Below are 23,315 nucleotides of genomic sequence, written 5' to 3' on the forward strand. Positions count from 1 at the left end.
TCTTTCAGTCTTCTTTTGTTTCAATAATAAGATTTATTTTATTTCAATAATTGTCTTAGTTATTATACTCTCTCTGAGAAACAACCACTCTGTAGGGGGTCGCGGTGACTCAGTGTAAAGAGTGCTCACCTCTCTAGCGCGTAGAGTCTCTGATTCAATTCCAACTCCTCTCATATGAAGTTTGTGATGAATAAACACCTTCTACATGGGTTTTCTACCGGTTCTTCCGTTGCCTCACATTCACTTGTTAAGACAAAGACAGGTTTAGCTGGCCAGGTAATTTTTAATAGAATGACTCGCGTTACAGTGCAGTATTGGAAAAGAAGAAATAAAAATGTGAGCTCTACGAAGTTCACCTTTCTTAGAGTGACCAACGAAGCAAGCAGGCGTGGCTTTCGAAATAATATCTTTAAGTTAAATATTTTGGCATAATTGTACTACGTTAACAAAATGTGCAACACCATTTCTTTACTACATACTTGACAGTAATGTTTCATGCTAAAAGAGATGAACATATGAATTTAGGAGGCTATACAACAAGGTAGAAGTCACTGAATACTGTAATAATAATACAGTTAAGAAATCTAAGATAGGCGAAGCACGTCTCTCTAAGAGAAATGCCAACTGTGTAGGATCCTAGTCGAGAAGCTTTAAGTAGATCACCTTCACATGAAACAGGATCTTAGGGAGGTGGGTAATAAGTCAGAGTGAATAAAGTTTGACACAAGATAAAACTGAATGGAAAAGTCTTATTTCTGTGGAGATGAATGAACCTTTTGGTTCCTTCAGCTATACAAGTAGTTGAAAATGCTCAGAATATAATTAATATTTATACTCATTTTTATCTTCTGGGAAATGGAAAAATTGAACATCGACATACCTGCAGCAGAAATCAGCAAAGTAACATAGCCGTGCGGAGAGGACTTTTGAAGCGGATGTTACAGGATGATATTCATAGGATCAACAGATGGAGCAGCCGAAGAAAATTTTGTACTGAATAAGAAAATGAGAAAACAAAAAAAGTCATAGGAACTTGGAGGTACAATAGCGGAACAATTATGGTAAAGATATGAGCAAAGCCAACAAATATAACCATAACTCAAGTGCACATGCTTACTTCAAGCTGCAAAAACGATAAACAAATAGAATTATGATTTAAGGTATCTAAAAACAAGACAATATTGTCGGTCGGGTCTAGGAAGAAGGAATGACCGAGGAGAGTTTAAAGGGATTCTGCAGAAAGCAAAATATCGTGATAACGAATTCCAATTTTCTGAAGCTGAAACGAAAGTGATATCCATGGAAGGGCCCACGAGCAATAGCAGATACTAAAAATTCCTTTTAATGCTACGAAACTAAATCGGTCACTCAAAAGTTGACCAGCAGCAGATATTTATTCAGATTAAAACACACTTCAGAACATTCGAGATTTGCACTGGAAAAGAATGCTGGAACGAAGTAACATAGGCAGTAAAAGAAGTAAAAGTAATGCGACGCATTCTGGCCACGACGGAGAAAACAAGAAAGAGCATGACCGATCACATTTAATTATTCACTCAAAATTGACTAATGTACTTTTAGAAGGAAATGCTGGAAGAAAAACCGGATAGTACCAGGACACGACAAACATATCTCAGAGCTTGACTCTATAAAATATAATGCACGTTTCAATTTCTGAATTATTTTTAATTAGGTAGATATTTTCGAGAATATCTACATTTATTTATTCTCAAATTTTTATATTCTTATACTTGAAATATTTTGTACTTAATAGTACAATACAATCAACTGTAAATACTGAATATTTAAATTCCCATGTATAAAGATTTTATTATTACTATTACTGTTTCAACACGATAAAGTTTATTTGTAATGTTTATGAAAATAAATAAATGTACAACATCCAATGAGTGCACAATAATCAGTACGTCGTACAAATCTACGAAATTTTGGCGTAAGGAAAAATTGAAGAAAAATTTGGTGCACATCAAGTTTGGTGTATACCTTCTGCGTGTTTGGTATAACTTTACAAAACATTACATTTTAATGAGATGTGATAATAATGCGTATATGGCTTTTGAATGAAATGAATTTTTGAACATAACACTTAGCTCAGGCTTGTTTTCTATGATGTTATTTTTTTCATTGAAATGCATGTCTTAGAGGAGGAAGAATGGAGGACTTAAAATGTACGCCAAAAATATAGCGTTTCAAGGAGCCATTCGTCTAAAGGAGTTGAAACTCCATATATAAACTCCTTATTAAAAATGGATGAAAAGTGCTCCATTCCTTTTGAATATTCAGACTCTAGGTGGGAGAGAAGAAACAATTTCTAAAACATCTTTATTTCCCATTTTGTATTCACAAAACGGTCAAAGCGAGAAAATGATTTAAAGATTTAAAATAAATTTTTCAACATAGCACTTGCGTCGATCGGGGATTTTATCATTTTACTTTGATCGAAATATGTATCCACAAACATCTTAATACCATCTGGCATTTCAGCTAGTATTTAATATTATTCACAAATAATAAATAGTGCAGATTATCCTACTTGCAATGACACGAAGCATTTTACCTGGCAAAACCTTAATTCATTACTGATAATTAAAAACTTCATATTATGACCAGAACCGTAGCCTGTTTATTGTAATAATAATACTATCATAGGACAGTCGTCAAAAATATGAACTACTATCTTCCAGTACTGCAATTACGTGTGATTTTAAAGTTGCAATACGAGCTATGTATAGAGGTTGTTCAGCCTACGTTTGGCCGATTTCGTTCCTTCCCCCTCCCGGGCAGAATGGACTCACCCGACCTGGCTCGTGGCGTCTGCAGTGTTGTGCAGTGGCTTCCTGGGAACGGAGTTGTTTTTCCGCGCGGACGACAATAACGCAAAAAACAGGACCATTGTTGTGAGTGTTGTGTTAAATTTGTTTCCATTGTTTCCAAGTGTGTGGGTTTCCGCTCTATGACCAAAATGCCGCCCAAACTAAGCCGTTTTGGGAAGGCTATGTTGCGGCTCTTTATGATGCCCACTTTAGTGTTTCTGTCATTAGAAAACAGTGCAAGAAGAATGGTTGCAACATTAGTTTAAGTGGAATAAAAAATGTTACTAAAAAGTACAAGGGCAACGAAGCTCCACCATTTGGATCACCAACGAAGTTGCCTAGGAAGCGGGAATGCACAAAGGACACCTCCACCATGCAGAGGAAACTTGGCAAAATTGCAATGCAAGAAAAAACGCCAACTCAAAGGTGTATGGCTAATCGTCTTAACGTGTCTTTGGGGACTGTGAGCCGGACGTTACACCATCAACTCAAGCTGAAAAAAGTTATGAAAGCTCGCGGTCATCGTCTCACGGATACCCACCAAAAGGAACGAAAGTGTAACGCCCGGAAGCTGTACGAACGGCATCTGGCAAAACAAAGATGGATGTACATCGTAACGCTCGATGAAGCATGGATTTACCTTTCCGACTGCGGCAAACCGAGAGCCATCACGTACAGAGAGAAAGGCACCAATAGCTTCAGAAGGTGGGTCCGTGTCTGTAAAGAATCCTTTCCAAAAGGGTTCATGGTCGTTACTGGCTACTGTTACCGAGGTAAACTGAAGATTCTTGGGTGGCGAAGAACTGCAAAATCAATTCGTAGTATTTTTAGGAGCAGATCATGCGGCCGATCTACGAGCATGAGATTCCAACAATGTACGGAAATGACGCCAATCTGATGCGCATTCACATGGACAAGGCCTCATCACATACCTCACGATCGTCCCTCGTATTCTATAGGGAGATGGAGGAGGCAAGTGGTATCCAGGTGATACCTTTCAATGAGGTACCTGTTAAATCCCCAGATGCAAGTCCTATGGAGTATTGTGGATTTGGATTGCTGAAGCGGGCTTTGGGAAAACGCCGTGTGACAACTGTGGAAGAACTTTGGGAAGCTGTGAAAAGGGAATGGGACAAGATTCCCCTCCCAGTTCTACAGAGAAGCCTATTACAGTGGAAATTGCTGTCGGGCTATTGTTAGGAACCAAGGGAAACACATCGAGCACTTATGGACCTGGCGCCATAGATTATTCTAAATTTTTAGGTAAGTCGAAATTGGCCAAATGTAGACTGAACAACCTCTGTACAATAACTATTGGACAGAGGTTCATCCACGCGGAGGGTCCATCGGGTTTCCCCGAAAAAACTTTGTAAATCAACATATATTTTTGCACATTATCTTAATAAAACTGTACTTGTTTAGCAGAGAAATGAATCATGTAGCATAAAGGTGTGATTTTACACTTCATCTATACTCTTTCTTTCCTTACAAAAACAATCTACGGTTTTTCTTACTGATAATATAGGTAGTAGTTCTAAACAATTACTTATCATATTTTCGGATGTAAAAAGTAATACAAGATCAATACTAGATACACGCAAAGTCTTGTAAGATTGGACCTTCTCTCTCCGAACTTTGGACACCTCCCACCGAAAATTTGTGGGTGCGCGCCTGTCAATGTATAATGCTATGTAATAAACGTTAAATCTCATAACTTCTTTCATTTACGACAAAGCATTTAAAGTGAATAGTAGCTAATAATTTCACTTTTTTGTTGTTGCAAAAAGCAACATTCGCATTTTTCACGGAAGTAAACATAAAACAGAGGACTTAATTCTTGCAGGAGACTGCTGCGCCTGCAACCTGAGATATTCTTACTTCCATAGTATGAATCAGGTAACTACAAGAGTTGGATATTTGGTAGTCTTTTGTAACAGCATGTCTCTCCTCATTCTCTTCCATGGTGTCCTACTTGGAATTTACATGATACAGTTTCGGATGATCTAAAAGAAAACAATATTTGTGAAGGGTGGAATAAATTAAAAGGTTTAGTAGATCATACGTACCGTTTGAGTAAACTTTATAAGCTCCAACAAGAAAATGAGATTGTCTTTACTAGTCTTGTATTATTAGAGGAAAGATTGTACACAAAATGAAATGACCATATATAAATGTTTTTTGTATGTGTGAAGTTGCTTTTTTTTTAAAAAAAAAAAAAAAAAAGCGAAGATTTTCATCACCTATCCTTCATCAATTTCACTGTGTTTCATAAGCATAGGATAATTTTCTATTGAATTTTCTTGGAACAGTTTCTAAATTTGGAGACGGCGAATTAATTCACTCATTGGCAATTAATTGGGAATTTTTTCTTTCCCCTTTTTATTTTTTTCTAATCTTCAGCTTATGATATTACATTATTAGCAAATTTCCTTCATTAATGTATACACCAAATTAAACTTATACCGAATTTTTCTGCACCAATTTTTTCTATACCAAATTTTCCTCACACCAGAAATTTCAATTCCCAGGTCACATAATATTTACAAATTTTGTCGCATGGATTGCATTACTAAATAGGCTATTCTCAAGAACTTTCATATAATGCAAATTTGGAGCCCACAATTGTTTTATCATAAACTATACTCATATATTGTTGTGCTACGAGAAGAGCTCGAACTATAATGTATTTTAATAGAAACCTGTTAAAAGTAGGCAGTTTATTTTTTTAGATTTTTAATCTTCTCTAGCGTCTTCGAGAAAAAAAATAATAAAAAAACTCTCTAGGTTAGAAATGGATGCTTAATAAAAGGTGAATGACTGAAAAAACTAGTGGAATACGAATGTAGGAGAACAACTAGCAACCTTGAGAAAGCACAACCATAAACTCATATTACTTGGGATTGAACCAGGGAACTCTTGCATCAGAGATGAGTGTTCTACAGGTGAGCCACCGATCTCCCTATGTCTTCACGTTATTCAAAATAAAGAGTTTTCAATGGATATGTATTTTTAATTTTTGAACAAATACGTAAAACACTTAATATTACTTACAAATAACGTGTAAGATCCTCTATATCTACCAGCATAGAGTCTTGTTCCATATGCAGATCATCTCTTTCCATTAGTAATTTTACAAGATCTTCATTAAGAACTGAAAGAAAGACATATTTAATTAAAGAAAGGAAGTCAATTAAATTTTACAATTTCAAAGGAAGCAATTCAGTCAGCGAAAATTTTGTATATACAAAGGGTTCCCACGGAGTGACAGTTCACGATTACGTTAGGCAAATACTCAGGTACTTAACTCAATGGGAATTGAGAGGCATATAGCTGCTAGTTGTGCATGAGTCTCTTCATGACTAAGAAAGTTGTTCTTGATTGGACGTACAGCTCACGACTATATGTATTCGAACGCTGACTGTTGTTGGTAACAGAACTTTCTATGTAGTTGTGGAAAGAAAGCACAAAACACGGATCAAAACATAACATCTGTGGGCCTTACATAAAATTACGAGTGTTTGTAGAATACAGAAATCTCGAGAAGCAAGGTGTCGCAAACCCATATCCTCTAATACCAATACCTTCATATAATAGCAAATCCAAAAGCGATATTTTTCACGTCAATCAGCGTTGTAGATATAGTCAAAGCATCTAAAGACTGAAAGATTTGCGTGTAAGAACACAGTTATGAACTACCAGTCAAGTAGTCAAGTGCATACAGTACATATTCCGTGGAAACCTTGCATCAGAATTACCGTATTGCTCACACACAAAATGTAAAATATTTTGAGATGTAATATATATATAAAGAAACTGTATTACTGTATTTCTAATCTACCATACTTTACACATATAGTAAATATTTTCTTAAATTGGTGTGTGAAATACATATAGGCACAATAAGAAAGAAATTCAATGTAATAATAATAATAATAATAATAATAATAATAATAATAATAATAATAATAGGAAGAAGAAGAAGAAGAGGAATGAAAGCTTCCACACAGTTTAGAATTACCGTACTACTTCTGAAAAAAAATGCTATGGATATAGTAATTACTGTTTTGCTCGATCGAAATGCTACCCCAGCCAGTTTAAACGAACTCAACAAATATTGTGAAGCCTTGCTTGCAATGTGGCGACAAATCATTATGAGGCATTACAGATGAAAGTACACTTCTTTCTTTGTTAATAATTTAAGGAGAAAAAAGTCCCAAAAGCACTCACAATTATCTAAATGTGACCGTTTCGGTAAAAAGTTCTTGTCTTCTTCAGCACATACCTTTTCAGAAAGCTAACTTCACAGACAACGTTAGTTTTCTGAAAAGATATTGTGCTAAAGAAGGCAAGAACTCTTTGTAGAAACTTTACAATTAACAAGATAACTTCGGGTGCTTTGAAGGAAAGTATTTTTTAATGAATACTGAATACGCATTCTACTTACTCAATAGCATTCAGCACCTACCATGATTACATCATTAAATGCTAATACTATTGTCAACAGGTTTGGGTTACTCAAGAATAGATCACGAGTATTTCACGCGTTTAATTTGAAACTGAATTTTCATTATTTCAAATTTTAATAATGTACAAATAGATTGCATCTTCTAAATATTTTTGTATAATTTAAGATTAAAAAAAAATCCATATTCAACAGTAAGTGTGACACTAACACTGAAATCATATCGGATCCCGAAAGTTGATACCAAGACGTAGTTTTTTCAATATAAGGAGGTTTCTTGTTTCAAGTGCTTCGTAAAGAAAAACCTCATAGCAGGAAACATTCTGGACTAACAGGAAACAAGTTTTAAAGATTGCTGGACTCAACTTTGTTCTGCCTTGCACTATCAAAATGAAAGATATTTTCATAAGACATGAATAGGTGTATTCGTGAACAATCCAACTTTAAGAATTACCGAAACAGTTCAGAATTAACTTCTCGTGGCGCAGTGGAGATAAGTGCTTAATATTTTTCGTTTTACTCAGAAGTCAGTACACTGTATCATTTAATTCACTGTGGAGTAATTTTCTGTGTGTGAGATGCATCTCTTTATATGGTATCATTAAACAAAAAAGTTCTATACGCTAGCAAATACGAGAAACTTTTTTTTTTTTTTTTTTTTTAATAAAGAACTATTTAAAATGTTCATATCTTTAGTATATATTTCCTAGTATTTTCGAAGTTAAGATAGGAAAACCGCAGACAGAGACTATTTGATACATACGTCAACGAATTTTCCATCATAGGATTAAAGAGTGAAAAAAGATCATACAAATTAATCACAGATCAGTTCTACTTCTCATTTTCAGGATTTATAACAATGACAAATCTCTATAATATGAAATCAGTTCAGCAACAAGGCTTCATTAGCTACACTGAAGAAGAGACCTGTATGCGTTGAAACTGTTTATGAAATTTAATCTTTATGAATGTTTCAAAGCAGTGATAGGCGAACTTTTACAGGAGCGGCCCAAAGAAAAACAATCTTAAGGCGGGCCAATACAACTTATTAAAAACAGTAATGGTACATTTTACAAAATTCCTATTACATTAAGTGTTATTAATGATTGAAGTTTCTCATAATCTGGTTCAAACTGAGTTACACTGATTCTCAGTAGTGAAGTTAAAATGTTCATCTGTCAGTTTGTATCTAATACAACTCTTTCGCTGTAACCATACATTCCTTTCCATTTGTCAGATTAGGAATCATGTCGTGGACCGGACAGAACCTATCAAGGGTCTGTATGTGACTCACGGGTCGTAGTTTACCCATTACCGTTTAAAGTTTTTATTTATTTATCTGAACACAGCAAAGCTGCAAAATAAAAGATGATTAATGAATAATGCAAGAAGAATAATTTTAGTAAACTTAAATAATTTTAAGTTTACTAAAAAATGAATAACTTGCCTTTTGGAAGTCACAGGAATGTTGCCTTAATATATTACTATGCAAGGATCATAAATACATGTTCGATGTACATTCAAATTAAGAAAATTACTACTAAACCTATGTACAAGTTACTGTATTTTTAAAAAAAATTAAATTCAGTACACGTCAAATTATTATTATTAAAAAAAAATATTACTTTTTTTTCCTCTTACCTTCTATTTGGGTGTGGAGATCATTTACAATAACTTGAAGTTGTGCAACATTCATTTCTGTTAATATTTGTCGACTTACTCGCCTTCTGTCTGCTGGAAAGGGTATTCCAACCTTCAAAAAAAATTTAAACAAATTACTATAATAAGACAGACATTTATTTAGATTAACACTAGAACAACAAAAAGTCAACTTGAGCCCTTAACGGCGAAGGGAGCTGATCTACTCACCACATACCCCCAAAGGCATAAGGCCATACAAGCCCACTGTTAGGTTCTGCCCTCCAAGGAGATATTGCGCTAGGAGCTCAGTTTAGTTTAGTTATACATACTATGTAATAATATATGGACATATTAAGGGTCTTCACTACAGCGAAATTAAACTACCGCTAATTTTAGAGTTTTTCTGTAATATCTTCAAAACAAATAAAAATATTCTAAAAGTAGAAACGTAGTGAACTAGATAATACGAATTTTTATAAAATAGTATTCTGACTAGTTAAGTTACCTTGTTTTCGTCAGTTTCAGTAATCTCAGGCGAAACAGACATTATCCGAAATTTATGGAAAGCACATTACATCCACTTGATTAGTTATCCAATATTTCGTACAGTTTTAAGAATAGCTTATTATTTTTAGTGAGAGTTCCGTGAGCGTTAAAAGGTTTAATGTACATGAGTAAATAAAATTTGGTAAACAAAAGAACGGAACAATAATATTAGTAATCATAAACGTTTATTATGTGGGAAATGAGAAGAATCAATCGAACTTTTCCTTATATGATATTTTCTAAAGACACGAATTTATTAAAAATTGAGAGCAAAAAATTGCGACTGAGCTCGGAATCGAACTCGGGTTTACGACTTAAGGTGCCACCAAGTCTATGACACTCGGTACGCTTCCTGAACAGCCACGCACTCTTCACTCGTGAGGTTCGTACTTAAACCTTTAGACTACACACCACAACTCACCAACCACCACCCTTTACGACTAACAAGTACTTGGCTGTTCAGGAAGCGGATCAGAAGCGTAGTGGTTAGTACATGCTTAGAGCACGCTGGTGACCACAATTCGATTCTTGGCTCAATCGCCCTTTTTCAATATTTTTTATTCTTATTTTAAATTTATTTTTCTCATTTAGCTATCTAACCCAAACATATGTTTTTTTTTTTTTTTTTTTTTTTAATCATCTGATACTGCTTGTGACTAGTGAAATATCCTCTGGAATCATGTAAATCATTATTTTCATAATTACGGATTCTAAGATGGATCTCGCAGAAATAGGAATACAAAGTTGAAACTGGATCCAGCTGGCTAAGGATAGAAGTCAATGGAAACCTTTTGTGAACGGGGCATTGAACCTCCGGGTTCCATAGGCCATAGAGTGAGTGAGTGAGCTAGTTTAAAAGTTGTATTATTATTATTATTATTATTATTTTAAAATTAAGCTTTATTATAATTAGATCACGTCATGTGGAGTTCAACAAGTGAGTGAATCATCACATCAAAAAGATCACCGCTCAAGGAATCTTGTCAGATCTAAAAGTTTCAAGTAGAATACACAGTCTGTTATTAAGAATTATTAGTGAAAGAGACAAATCACTTGAGTATAAGCTTCTTTAGTTTTTTTTTTTTTTCTTTCTTTCTTCAGAATGTTTCCGGTGATATATGCTACAAATGTTTGAAACAGGAACATTAATATATTTAGAGCTACTCTATGTTACGAACTGTCCATCATGACAATGATTTATGTATGTTGTTTTCATAATGCACAAGTAAGATTAACAATACCAGCAACGGCTTTTCATTGTATAATGGAAGCCATGAAATGGAATTAGAACAGTGTTTGTTTACGCAAAATAAATAAAATAAACCACTGACGAAGATGGAGATTCCTATTGGAACTTTTGGTATCAATAAATATTTAGTCACATTCCTGAATTTTTAGATTAAGTTAATAGATCAAGTCACGTAAAATTAACAACATATAGAAGCACACTACCTTTTCTAAGCTTGAGCGCACCATTTCGGTGATTGGGCTCTTCTTTTGCCTTTGTCGTTCCACTTCCATCTGCATATGAGCCATTTCCTTCGCCTGAGCCAATGCAAGCCGAGCTTCTGCCTGTAGCCTCGCTTGTCGAGCGAAGAAATCCATTTCTTGCTCCTGGGCAGTTAACGGCTCCTCTTTACGGAGAGGAAGAGTCAACGACGTTGGTTGTAGTGGCGGGGTCAATGGCTGAGGAGACTGCACACAAAAACAAAGCAATTATACAACTGGTCATGAACTTCTTACATACTAGACAAATACTAATATGACATTTAAAAAACAAATTACAATTACTCTGATATTCTTCATTATACCCAACACATCTTCTGCTGTTAGCATTAATATTAACCACACACTTACGTTTCAAATGAAATCACTTCAACCTCAACGAAGTGATCCAGTACACCAAAACTGTCTACTAAATCTCCAGTCAATAATAGTATATAACTAAAAAATCGGGGAGATGAATATCGTTAATACAAACTATAAAGCAATTAATAGTCACAAAGCTTTTTCAAGTTAATACATGAGCTAACTTTGTCCTTCTAAATCTCATCCTATCAATAAATCATCCCCCTCCTTTACTATGCACCCTGGATTAACTTTTCGTACTGATTACACGCATTGGCATCAAAGAAAATTTACTCAATTCTGCACTTTTCGGAATATGGCGTAGTTCAACCGGAAAGCTAATAATCGAAAGTTTATTTATTTATTTTACATTTATTTGTGTTTTTAGCTTAACGTTCCACAATTATACCCCTTAAGTTTTAAGGGAGACAGACTAATAATTAAAGTGAATGATTATGATATAATCGAAGAATGAGAATGTGGAAGGAAAATGGTAGAACGCGAGAAAACCCATGGACACAATATGTCTACCATAAATTCACATAAGTTGGCATCGAACAAGGGATTCCTTGCAGAAGAGGTGAGCGCTCTATGATTAGGCCACCGTGTTCCCATATATTATTACTATTGTATTATAATACCTTATACCACAAATACGACTCTTACATACACTCGTACTTTGACTCAGTCTATCAGGAGTAATGTTCGTGAAGAAATTTATGTATGGAATTAATTTCTAAGTTGTGAAACGAAGTATACATCACAGTACCTTTACCGAGGTTAAGCAGAAATACTTAACCGCTTCCCACACTAGAGCCACTACCGTAAGGAAAAAATGTAACGTTATTAGTAAAACCTAGTATCTTTTATCAAGCTCTTACCGCTGATTTTTTGAAATACCGAAATTTCTGACCTTCGAAAGTTTCTTCGACTCTTAATTTGCAACTGTAATTGCATTAATTTTACTATATTCTTTACCTTCTTTACTATAAGTATTACTTGTTAGTAGAAAAAATGTGATCTATCTATTAGTGATAATTACTAACATTTTTAAAATATGTATATATATATATATACCCAAACTGTATCAGAAGGTGATGCATGGAGACTATGCTAAATCAGAATTCTAACATCCCAGTGTGAAACTTTTTCCCTTACAATCTGTATTTTGTTGCTGAATAGTACGCGTTACTTTTTAACAGATTATACTTGAAAGTGAAAAAAAAATATATATATATATATTGTTTATTTACTTTCGTACTTAGCTTTTGTGATTTGAATAATGAAATCAGCCTATTTAATACGAAAGCAAATTTGTCAAACATGAAAATGTTTAAAAATCAGTAATTTTTCAAAATCTTCGACTGTAAAGCACTTCACTTTCATGTATCAACTTCTTCATATACTGTCTTATATCCTGTGTTCATTTACATGTTTCTTAGCTCGCCTATTTTCTCTTGAGTAAGTTTCCATGTTATCCTTGAATTAATCAAGACAAGCATTAATGATATGAATTTCAAAATCAACCTACGTAACTCGCTTCACCGCAGTTCTCTGCTTGAGTTTCAATCAATTTCACGCAATTTTCGATTTTGTGTTTACCTAAGATCCAAATCACTGCTAGAGAACTCCCCAAAACTTCGTACGAAATTATATACTTTCCAGAAACGTTTTTATTGATGATACATGAAAAAAACACCAACTTTCACTGTTGTTGTACTCCCCTTTCACCTCATAACTATTTTATTGTTTTATTTTGCGTATTAAATCAGTATGTTGGGTTTTGACCTTAAGACAATAGAAGTTCTGAAAACACATTTAATTCCTGGGGAGAAGAGGGTGTATATTGACACCTGGTTTATAGATGCATCTTAACACTAGAATGCACGGTATGGACCAAATATACTAGCCGAACACTCATGAGGAAAATAGTTTTATATATGGGGAATACTTGGAGAAGGTGTATATGAACTCTCCTCTTTCTCAGGATGAATATTTCACTTGATTGTTGAGAACTCAGCTAGACCCAAGTGCTAAATAGGTTTGTTTACTCATTTCCCTTATTGTCTAACCGCTTCCGTGTGAATTCCTTTCCGTCTGCTGTTCTAAGTCTGTCATTAGACATAACAGCACAAAGCCGTGTAATTGTCAAACGTATAGGAGGCTCTCTTTCAAACTCACGCGTCCACTGACATTGAACATACGGGACATTTTCAAACTTGAATTATCACTTTAAAATGGATTTCTGTTTCTCACATGTCAAGCGTGTATCATCTATTTTATATCACTGCCATACATCACATGTAATAATCATGAGAGTATCAATTTCTCTTTCATTCTCATACCTGATAATATGTCAAAAGCGCTTCACTTACCTTTACTGGAAGAGGAAGGCTTCTGGGCGATGCCTTTTCAGATTCAGGCTTCGCAGGAATGGAAGAATTAGTTATTTCTGTATCTGAGTTAGGTGACTCGTTGTCCGACACAGTTTCATTCATAAAACATATCTGCAGGTTCATCCCTGTAGGGGATAAATACACTACTCGTGTTAGGCAAGTACAAAGTTCAATATTTATACTAGTTTCTTACATGCTACAATCACACAACAGCAAAATATACCAAATACTGTCATTAGTATTAATTTTAAATATGGGAATTTCAGACGTGTTCAAAAAACCTTGGGTATTTATTCATTCTTTTAAAAATCTGTCAACTAAAAATTAGTGAGTAAAATATCGTAATACTTTGTTGTAATGAAGATAACAATAAAACGCGTTTGCTTCTAATTTCATTAAACAAATATATATACATATTCCTGGTTTCGACACCCGGTGACGGCCACAGAATTGCTGGTGTGAACTCAGCATCATGAAGAAGAAGATGATTAAACTAAGATATAGTGAACCTTGGAGTGAAATTCTAGAAATAATGGAGGCTGGCCACACATTACCGAGTTGAAGATACACCAACTGAGAAACCTATACCTTTCTGGGTTTTAGAGGCAGGGACTTAGTACACTTACTGTATGAAAATAAAATGTACGGTCAGCCAGGGTTTTTGTAACATGGGATTATTACGTTACATCGTTTCCGTATGGTGCAGTAATACCGAACAGAACATTCGCAACTTCACATTTCAAAAGAATTTTAAGGCAACGAGAAATAGATTAGTAAAACTCAGAAATATGTAATTTAATACATGACAAAAATATCATTTCCTTGTGTTATTGCACCAATAAAACCTTCAAATTTCTCAAATAACGAAGTATTTTATAGCTTTATGTCAACGGATGTAAAAGTTTTTATTATTTTTTTTATTTTGTTTAATTAAATAATGATTTGAATTTCTCTTGCACGTAACAAGATTGAGCTGAAGATTAAAGTAAAGCTTCCGCAACGTTTTCATTATCTGAAAGTAAACATATTATCATTTATATGTACACGATTGGACAAATAAACTATCAACAATGTACGTTAAAAATATGTTGATTTTTGTTACAAGTTATTTAAATTTTATACTCATTAAATATTTATTAAATTATGCAGTGCCTTAGATACAGGTATGGATTATAAAAGCACAGGAAATGGTAACAATAATATTCCAAATACGAAGCACATACTATTATTATTTCTTCACCTATTCTCTAAGCTTTAAATTATAATAGTAAAAACAAGAATAACAGAACAAAGAATTTCCTTGAATTTTCGACTCAAACATCTCTAATAGTCTTCACTCATTATAGATAGATAGAACTTACTACGACATAAAATCTATTGTACGATTTCATTCACTATTGTCTGTCGTGATTTACTAGGACTCAGTATCTAACATTGTAAAGCGAACAAAGCATACATTCCCTAATATTATCTTAAATACTTACTAGTACTGACGAACATTTTTCTTTTTTTTTTTTTTTTATTTCTTTCTTGCTTTTGCTATAACTACAGATTTTGCATTAGAAAATTGATGAGAATATTTAGATCGATTAAAAAAAAAAAAAAAAAAAAAAAAAAAACTAAAACCTTATTCACCATTCACGCACGTATGTACATATTTTTGAGTTGAGTTGAGTTGATTTTGAGCTTAACGTCCCTTTCAGCACCGAGGCTATATGAGACGGGACCTACTGATTAACGTGGAATCCGAATCACCTAAGCTCCTTCGGGCATCAAACTCGAGTCTCCCACGCCAAAGGCGCGTAAGCTAACCGCTTAACCACAGAGGAGCTCTGTACATATTTTTGTACTACTATTGCCGAAATTATACATATTAAACTGTTATTGCGATTAGTTGTATATAAGCTTGTTTGTACGCAAGTAAAAACGTTGTAGCATAAAACAAATCTCTCGGCACAATAATTAAAACGGTTTTTGAAAATGTAAACTCATTACATTTTTCTTATGATTTCATTCATATATTTCAAACTTCATTTTTTAATTAGTTAACGCTCGTAATTTTCAAATCAACAGAGATTTAATAATTATTTTGAAAAACAAAAGGCACGTTATGGGATTTATTTCAAGAGGATGGAAATTTAAACTATGGAAATTTAGTACAAAAGTAAGATAATAAAGAGAGAGCAATTTAACATTACAACGTGTAAAGGATGGTAACAAAAAATGTCCTGTATTACTGTGCAGTAAGATAAACTATGTGGAAATCCATGTCTAAAGCAGTTATCACTTATTATGCTTACTATATTATTACATAGTCAAAATTTCGATTTATGCATTTTATGTATGTAAAGCAGGTACTTTTTAGGGGGAAGGGGAAAAAATACTCTACGAAGCGACATTATAGGACTAACAATGCCTTCATCAAACATTTTGTTCCCGAGTTTTATATATGTAATAAGAATTCACTATTAAAACTAAAGTACGAATTTTCAAGAACAATTTTTAACCCCATTAGATTTGCATGGAACGTATGGTCTGTGTCTTAAAATATAGCCTAATTCTATTTTGTAATTACATTGTAATAAAGACCATTCAAGAAACCTTCACAGACAAAATCGAAAAAAAAAAAAAAAAAAAAAGTCTCAGAACAGGAATCAATAACAATAACACCCCGGTAATTCTTATGAGAGTTGGGAATATGGAATATGCTATCTCCATTGTGTTGGTGAACGAGATCAAGGAAGCACTGCAAGAGAAATTAGATACCTGGAAATCAAAGGGCTTAGAATAGTAAAACCAAGACGCCCACCTTGTAATATTTACATTCGAATATCTTGATAATATATTTCGTATTGATTAATGACTAATGAATAAACTTGACATACCACTCTGAAGTCGAGCCTGTAGACTGGGTTTCCTGCCCGGTCGTTCTCCCCCGTAGTACTCATCGGCATCGGAGCCCATGGCAAGTCTCCTGCGTATTTCTTCCCTGTCATTGCGCCGCTGTAAGCAAGATGAATTACACATTAAAACAATGAGGAAAATTATTACATAATGCAAAAATATTAAAAGAAAAAAAAATGCTTGTAGCATGTAACTGCCCCGAAAACATTCATTTAAACGAACTTAATGTGCTGGATTTGAGAGCCAGTGATATAACAAATACAGAACTCATCTAGTTTTCAGGGACATGAAATCGACTTTAGGTTATATGAGCTTTGTGGGCGGCAAAAGAAACTGTGTGTGTAGGTACAGTCACCAGCAAAGGTATATATCCAGTTATACAATTTCTTACGTCAATAATGTCAGAATGAACATAACTATTTAAGCATATATACTACTCTTTCAAGAGGACACTATTTTCTTCAAGTTACAGTATTTTATCATAAACTTTATTTAACTTTTCTTTTTCTTTTTGTACAGAGGAAAAACAGGCAGAACTAAGAGAAAAATGAAACGAAATCTTTCAGTTTTACGTCCCACGGTTGTACCGGCTAGGCTAAAGAAGATGATGAATATGAGAAATGATGGAACGAAGAGAGGGAGGAAACGGGAGAACCCGAGAAAACCCACGCACACGGTGTTTGTCCACCACAAAGCTCATTTGGCGCGAGCTGGGATCGAACCAAGGACCAATGCATCAGAGATAAACGCTCTACGACTCAGAAACTGCGGCCGCCCAGAACTAAGAGAGTATCATATTGTAAGTGTTCTAGAATTCTCTGAAACGGTTAAGTATATACAGATTGTTAAATCGACGAATCGCCGCACACAGAAACACACACACACAAAAGAAAGAAGAAATCTACATAAACAATCAGGTCTCATTCCAATTTTAAATCCTTGCACTAAAAAAAGTAAAATGATTCGGTCTCCATGTAAGTAATAACCTTGTGAATAAGACCACAGCATACGTGGCCGAAAAGCATCCAGGACATATCTTAAAGACACAATTAACAGAGATAATGACCTTTTAAATGAATTGTACTGAAATAAATTGGCTTACACTTTTCAAAGTTTTTGAGAAAGAAAACTACTACGGAGTGTATTATTTCAGTTTTGTTGGTGAAATGTAGTTCCAATTTTTCTCCCATTTGCTTATTACACCAATTATATAATCGAAAATTCGGTTGATTCCCCATTTCTCAGAACAAATTCAACCGCCTTAGGCGTTTCATTAATGTAAAAACCGAATTGCCTAAGTGCAACAGTAGCTAACTGTAGTACGGTTCATATCGTCTGCATGTTTGAACATAACCAACACAGAAAGAGTATGTGTGGCTATTCAGAAAATAAACTGAGCAGTTCACCGGCTCCGTAAGCTAAGAAACCCGAGTTCGATCTCGCTCAATCTCTCTTTTCTACTCTTCGATTGCTTGCATTACAGTTCTGCATCCCTTTTCAGCACCGAGGCTATCGGAGACTAGGACCTAAAGGTTAAACTGGAATTTGAACCATTGTAACGCGTTAAAAATTTCAAAGGTCTCCCCCAGGAATTTAATCAAAGATCATGTACACCAAAGTTACGCGCACTAGACACTAGACTCGCGCGTGGGTTTTTCCACTCTTAGAATTTTCACTGAATTCGCATATATAATAAATACGGCATAAGGGAAAATCGGTTGCTTACTCCCATTTCTCCAATAATATAATATAATCGTTCATTTTTATTTATTGCAACTTCCTTTTAAGCATATAATAAATAACAAGTCGAAGCTAAAACACAATTTTAATTTTACTGCAAACTTATTCCATACATACGTATTTTTTTTTAAAGATTATTTAGTTACGTAGCAGGGTGGGAAAAATCATGACTTAAAAAATCATCTTTATTGATTTTTTTTATTTAAATCAAATCTTTCTCCTTGTATAATACAAGTCGCAAACTGAAGAAAAAACATTAGAAGTTAGTACTAAATATTAATTAGCCATTTGAGTGAAAGTATTGGAGTTGAATTTTGAATTAATCCCCAATAGTTAACCCATTTCAATCTCAATGTTTCTGAAGCATTAAGAAAAAGGTACAGCAACTAAATCAACATAACATTTTTTTTTTCACAAAAGTTACTAATATTTGAAGGGGTATATTAAAAAAGAAAAAAAAATCAGAACTGGCTTACGACACGAAATACATAAATTTCGCCTAAAATTATGAAATCTTAAAAAAAAAAAGTTTCGGAGAGGGAATCGGACCCCTCTACATATGCCCCATTAACTGGTAACAAACAGACGGTCTCACAAAAAAAATTTCGTCTTAAATGTCCATGGTGATTCACCAGGTGGAATAGTCAACGATTTAAAAACCCTATGTTACGAAGAGAAGGGAGCAGGATTCCCCTGTTACCCGTTCAAAAACGGGATTTTTCCTAATCATCCTCAGCATGACACTTGTTTTCATATTGCGCTGTACATTTGAGTTTCATTGTATTATGATTATTATCTTACATAATCGAAATAACGGAACAGAAACGGAATTTTACCTATTTTCACTTTACATTAATTTATTTCAGATTTTGATTTAAATAGATTTTTATTTTTTTTTAAATCAAGTGATTTAAATCAACCCACCATTAGGTAGTCAAGATTCGCGAGGTGCTGAGATTTTTTTTCTTTCTTGTCGACCCAAATGACGTTTTAATGAATGTGAATTTTATATTAGATTAAAATTTAACGTCCCTTTTCAGCAGCGAGGCTACGCGAAAAGTAGACCTACAGTTTAAGGTGGAATTCAAACCACCGTAACCTATATAAATTTTAATCCTCTCGCACTGGGAATCGAACACGGGGCTCATATCTCTTTGGTCTTCTTAATAATCTTAATTAATATTCTACTAAATCAACTACGACCACAAAAAGTTCGAAGAAGGTTTAAAAAAAAAAAAAACTTTCATAGCCCCCCTATTGATCTAATGGTTAGCGTGCGCGCTTTTGGTGCACAAGGTCCTGGGTTCGATTCTCAATTGAATATCATTAAAATTTACACGGATTACGATGGTTCGGATTCCATTTTAAACTATAGGTTTACGTCTCACACAGCTTCGGTAATGAAAAGGGAACGCTCAACTTCAATAGGCAATAGTAACAAAACGCTCATGCTCTTTAGAAGGACTCGAATCCTCAATGGTTTCTCCTCATGATCTGGAACAGGGCAGGGTTCTAGAACACTGGTCCACATCCATTGAGTAGTATAAAGAAAGTAATCAACCTCGCTACTAACCCGCCTTCACTCACTCGGCATTACTGTGTGAACTTTGTATTGAGCTTTGATAGAAACAAACCAATCTGGCTAACAACCCATCTTCACCTCGTGTGCGGGCCAGCATTTTACAACCTTCCCTGTAAGATCCACTAATATGCTGTATGAATACTTCAACAGTCCTTACAGGAATATAAAGATGCGAGTTCAAGCTTTTACCACGCATTTAGTTACAGGTTACGTTCAAAAGTTGATCGTCCATTTCTAGCAAAATTTTGAAAATTCGCCGGGAAGAAATATGATTTACTCGATTCTGTGCTTGATAATATGTAACGAGAGCGAAAGTTGTTTTCGTTTATAAGCGCTTATAAACATGGAACTATGTGGCAAGCGGAGGAAACTACTTCGCGCAAGGTTTCTGCATGGTTGGATTGTGAGAAAGTAATGAGCATTTGTATTTTGAACATTGCAGCAGGTATAAAGAGACGCTCCACTTGGTATCCTTATGCAGAGATGAAAAATTACACTCTTATTAATTTTTAACAAAATGGATCCTAACTTCCCTAACCATAAGCTAACCTGACCTGAACCGACCCTACCCTCTTTATTCCATTATACCCTTCCGAAACGGTCCTAAAAATTAATGATTTTTAAATTTTCGTAGCTGTTACTACGCTTTTTGTCGAAAACCAGGCGGACGACCAACTTCGGAATAAATGACAGTTATTCTATTGTAATATGACATTACTGTGGGGTAGGAGTACTCAATGGGTTCCCCCAGAAAACTCAAAAAAATCTACATAGTTTTTTATGTTTACAGATTAAATAATGAAAATCTTACTTCTGTAGTTTCTTCGCTGGGTGTAATCACACGAATAAATTTATCAACGATATCTTCTTGCTCTTGTGCTAGCATTTTCTCTCTGTCTGCCTCTGACAATGTAATCCATTGCATTTTATTATCGACAAGCACTGGCCATTTGAGATCATATTTGGTTCGTCTCCTGTAGTCGGTATGATTTCTTTCGTTCACAGATTCCTGATCGTTTTCTTGCCAAGAACGTATGTACTGAGACACACGAGTAGAATGAGTTTTAACAGAAGATGCCACATTTTCCGATAAACGAGCTGTTTGGTGTTTCAAAGTATCTAAATTTTCTGATAAGCGCGTTGCCTGAGCCTTTATCGTGTCTAAATTTAAATTTTCTGTAACTTTTGATGTTTTAGCTTTGATATTTGTAACTAGATTTTCAAACATATTTGCTAATACTTTCTACCTGTACTCACAACACATATAAATTAACATAAATACGCTCTTGCACTTTGCACTACTACCTCCCACCAAGTAAACAGTCATACACCAAGTGGTACGAACAGGTTATCTCAACTCTTTAACATAATGCACATATACGCACAACGTGTTACGTGTAATTTTATCACATGTGTTGTCCTTGAGAAACAATGTTTCACCAATAAGGAACACTTAGATACTCATAATAGCACAGGTGGTATAAAATTAGCTTCAAATCAACATATACATATTTCACACCACAAGCATCACGCTTTCTCAACTCATCTTTCTTGTTTTTTTCATTCTGGCCAGATGCAGTAAGCTAAGAAATTATCTTTGATGTGTAATCTCATGACACGTGTAAAACAAAGTGAATATGAGATAAGGGTCTTTTTTGTTAGTATATCAATTTCTACCAGCAATATGTTCACTTTTTGTAAAATGTTATAATAAAACTCGAAACCAAATATACAAGCGATAAAACTATCTGGCAACTCTGGAAGTCGTTAACAAAAACACAACGCAATGCAAAGCAATGTTGTGGACCTTGTGAACACAGGTGTTGAAGAGGGGAGGAGAGGTCGGAGTAAACCAGTTTCTCCTGCTAAAATTGTGTACCATTAGAAATAAAGTAATGCAGTAGGAGGACACTAACGCCATTTATTTTATGATCAGTTAGGAATTTCAACTCCTGTAACTTAATATTGATTGTATGAATATTACTTTATCATATAAATTTAAATACAAAATCGAACCATATGTAGTGTGACTATATGGTTAGCGCACGTGCCTTTGGAAGGCTTGGGTTTGATTCCTGGCGGTAGACTCATGTGGTTCGGATCCCATGTTAAGCTGAAAGTTTACCTCTCATATAACCTAGCTGCTGAAAGGAATGCTATACTCAAGTACAATCAAATGCAAAATCAAAGACAAATTGTTGTTTCAGATTTTGAATCGCGTGAGAAAATTATTGTACTTTTCAAGTTAACGGCGCAGCAACCTATAAAGGATTCTGGTCTATCTAACAGTTTGTTAGTTGAGTGATATGTTGTCGAAACTCCACACACATGAGCTTTGGCCACCACAAAGTCCATTTGGCGAAAGCTGGTATTAAACCAGGGACTACCGAACGAAGGGTAGGTGAACGTTCGACCACTGAGCCCCGCGGCCCTTTAATAAATAATGTTTGCCTAACTTTATTATTATTATTATTATTATTATTATTATTATTATTATTATTATTATTATTATTATTATTAAACTACATAAAATAAACTATCTCGCTGTTTTTAATAGCTTTTGTAGTAACATTTTAAAAACTTTCACTTAAAACTCGAAAAGTTGGTCTTCCAAACTTCAATTGTAATTGTAGTTTAACGAAAAACTGTAAAATACTTGATTGAAAGATAATTTTGTAATATAGACTATGTAAGTCACAAATTCGGTACAAAATTACAATAAATATTCATACAGGACATTAACTTCTTGTATAAAATTTTGAACTACAATTACAGTCTTAAAATCTATCACGGAACGGTTCAATTTTACATTTTAGTTTATAGGGTAAAGTAATAGGCATACAATCAACGAAAGTTGAAGTTCTTAACTGACCATGAAATACATGAAAAAAAAAAAAAAAAAAGAACTGTATTGATAAAAATAAGTAAAGTTACGCATGGAATAAAAATTTCCGGTTTATTGTTTTTTACATTATTTATTTTTATAATTTATATCTTCTCTGTATATTATCTTTTGTTTAATTTTACTTTCACTACTGAAACTATCAAGGAGAAACTAAGTTAAATTCCTGTTTGTTAACAAGTTCAATATCATTTTAATGGATTTAGAAACGCCTCATGAAACACAGAAAACATATATGAAACGGCTTTATATGTTATATATACACACACATGATAGGATTATAGAAGAGAAAATTACAATTTACTTACTTATAGGCACAGATGTATTTAGGACTTTTCATTTGAGTGTGCATAATGGGCGCTCGAAGGAGGGCAAGGTGGGGCTCACCCTCCCTTCTCACGAAAATGTAGGTCTATACGTAATATAACAAATCACGTATATTAAATACCAGAAATGCCAG

At 34.2% G+C, this 23,315-nt stretch overlaps 1 protein-coding gene across 2 annotated transcripts in view; it reads right to left on the bottom strand.

Annotated features, from left to right (window-relative positions):
- The window catches only part of Schip1 (Schwannomin interacting protein 1), a 523,495-nt gene that overhangs the window by 13,780 nt on the left and 486,400 nt on the right, over positions 1–23,315 (bottom strand). Inside the window, exons 7-11 of one of the 2 annotated variants that reach the window (XM_081768603.1) lie at positions 16,613–16,730; positions 13,707–13,870; positions 10,936–11,178; positions 8,938–9,049; positions 5,886–5,985 (exon numbers count right to left, since the gene is read on the bottom strand). In XM_081768603.1, coding sequence (XP_081624729.1) covers positions 5,886–5,985; positions 8,938–9,049; positions 10,936–11,178; positions 13,707–13,870; positions 16,613–16,730 — 737 coding nt within the window. The remainder of the gene's footprint in view (positions 1–5,885; positions 5,986–8,937; positions 9,050–10,935; positions 11,179–13,706; positions 13,871–16,612; positions 16,731–23,315) is intronic. The other variant, XM_081768604.1, reaches the window with a different exon arrangement.

Source organism: Thermobia domestica, chromosome 8 (assembly GCF_964235325.1).
Source record: "Thermobia domestica chromosome 8, izTheDome1.hap1.1, whole genome shotgun sequence".
NCBI lineage: Eukaryota > Metazoa > Arthropoda > Insecta > Zygentoma > Lepismatidae > Thermobia > Thermobia domestica.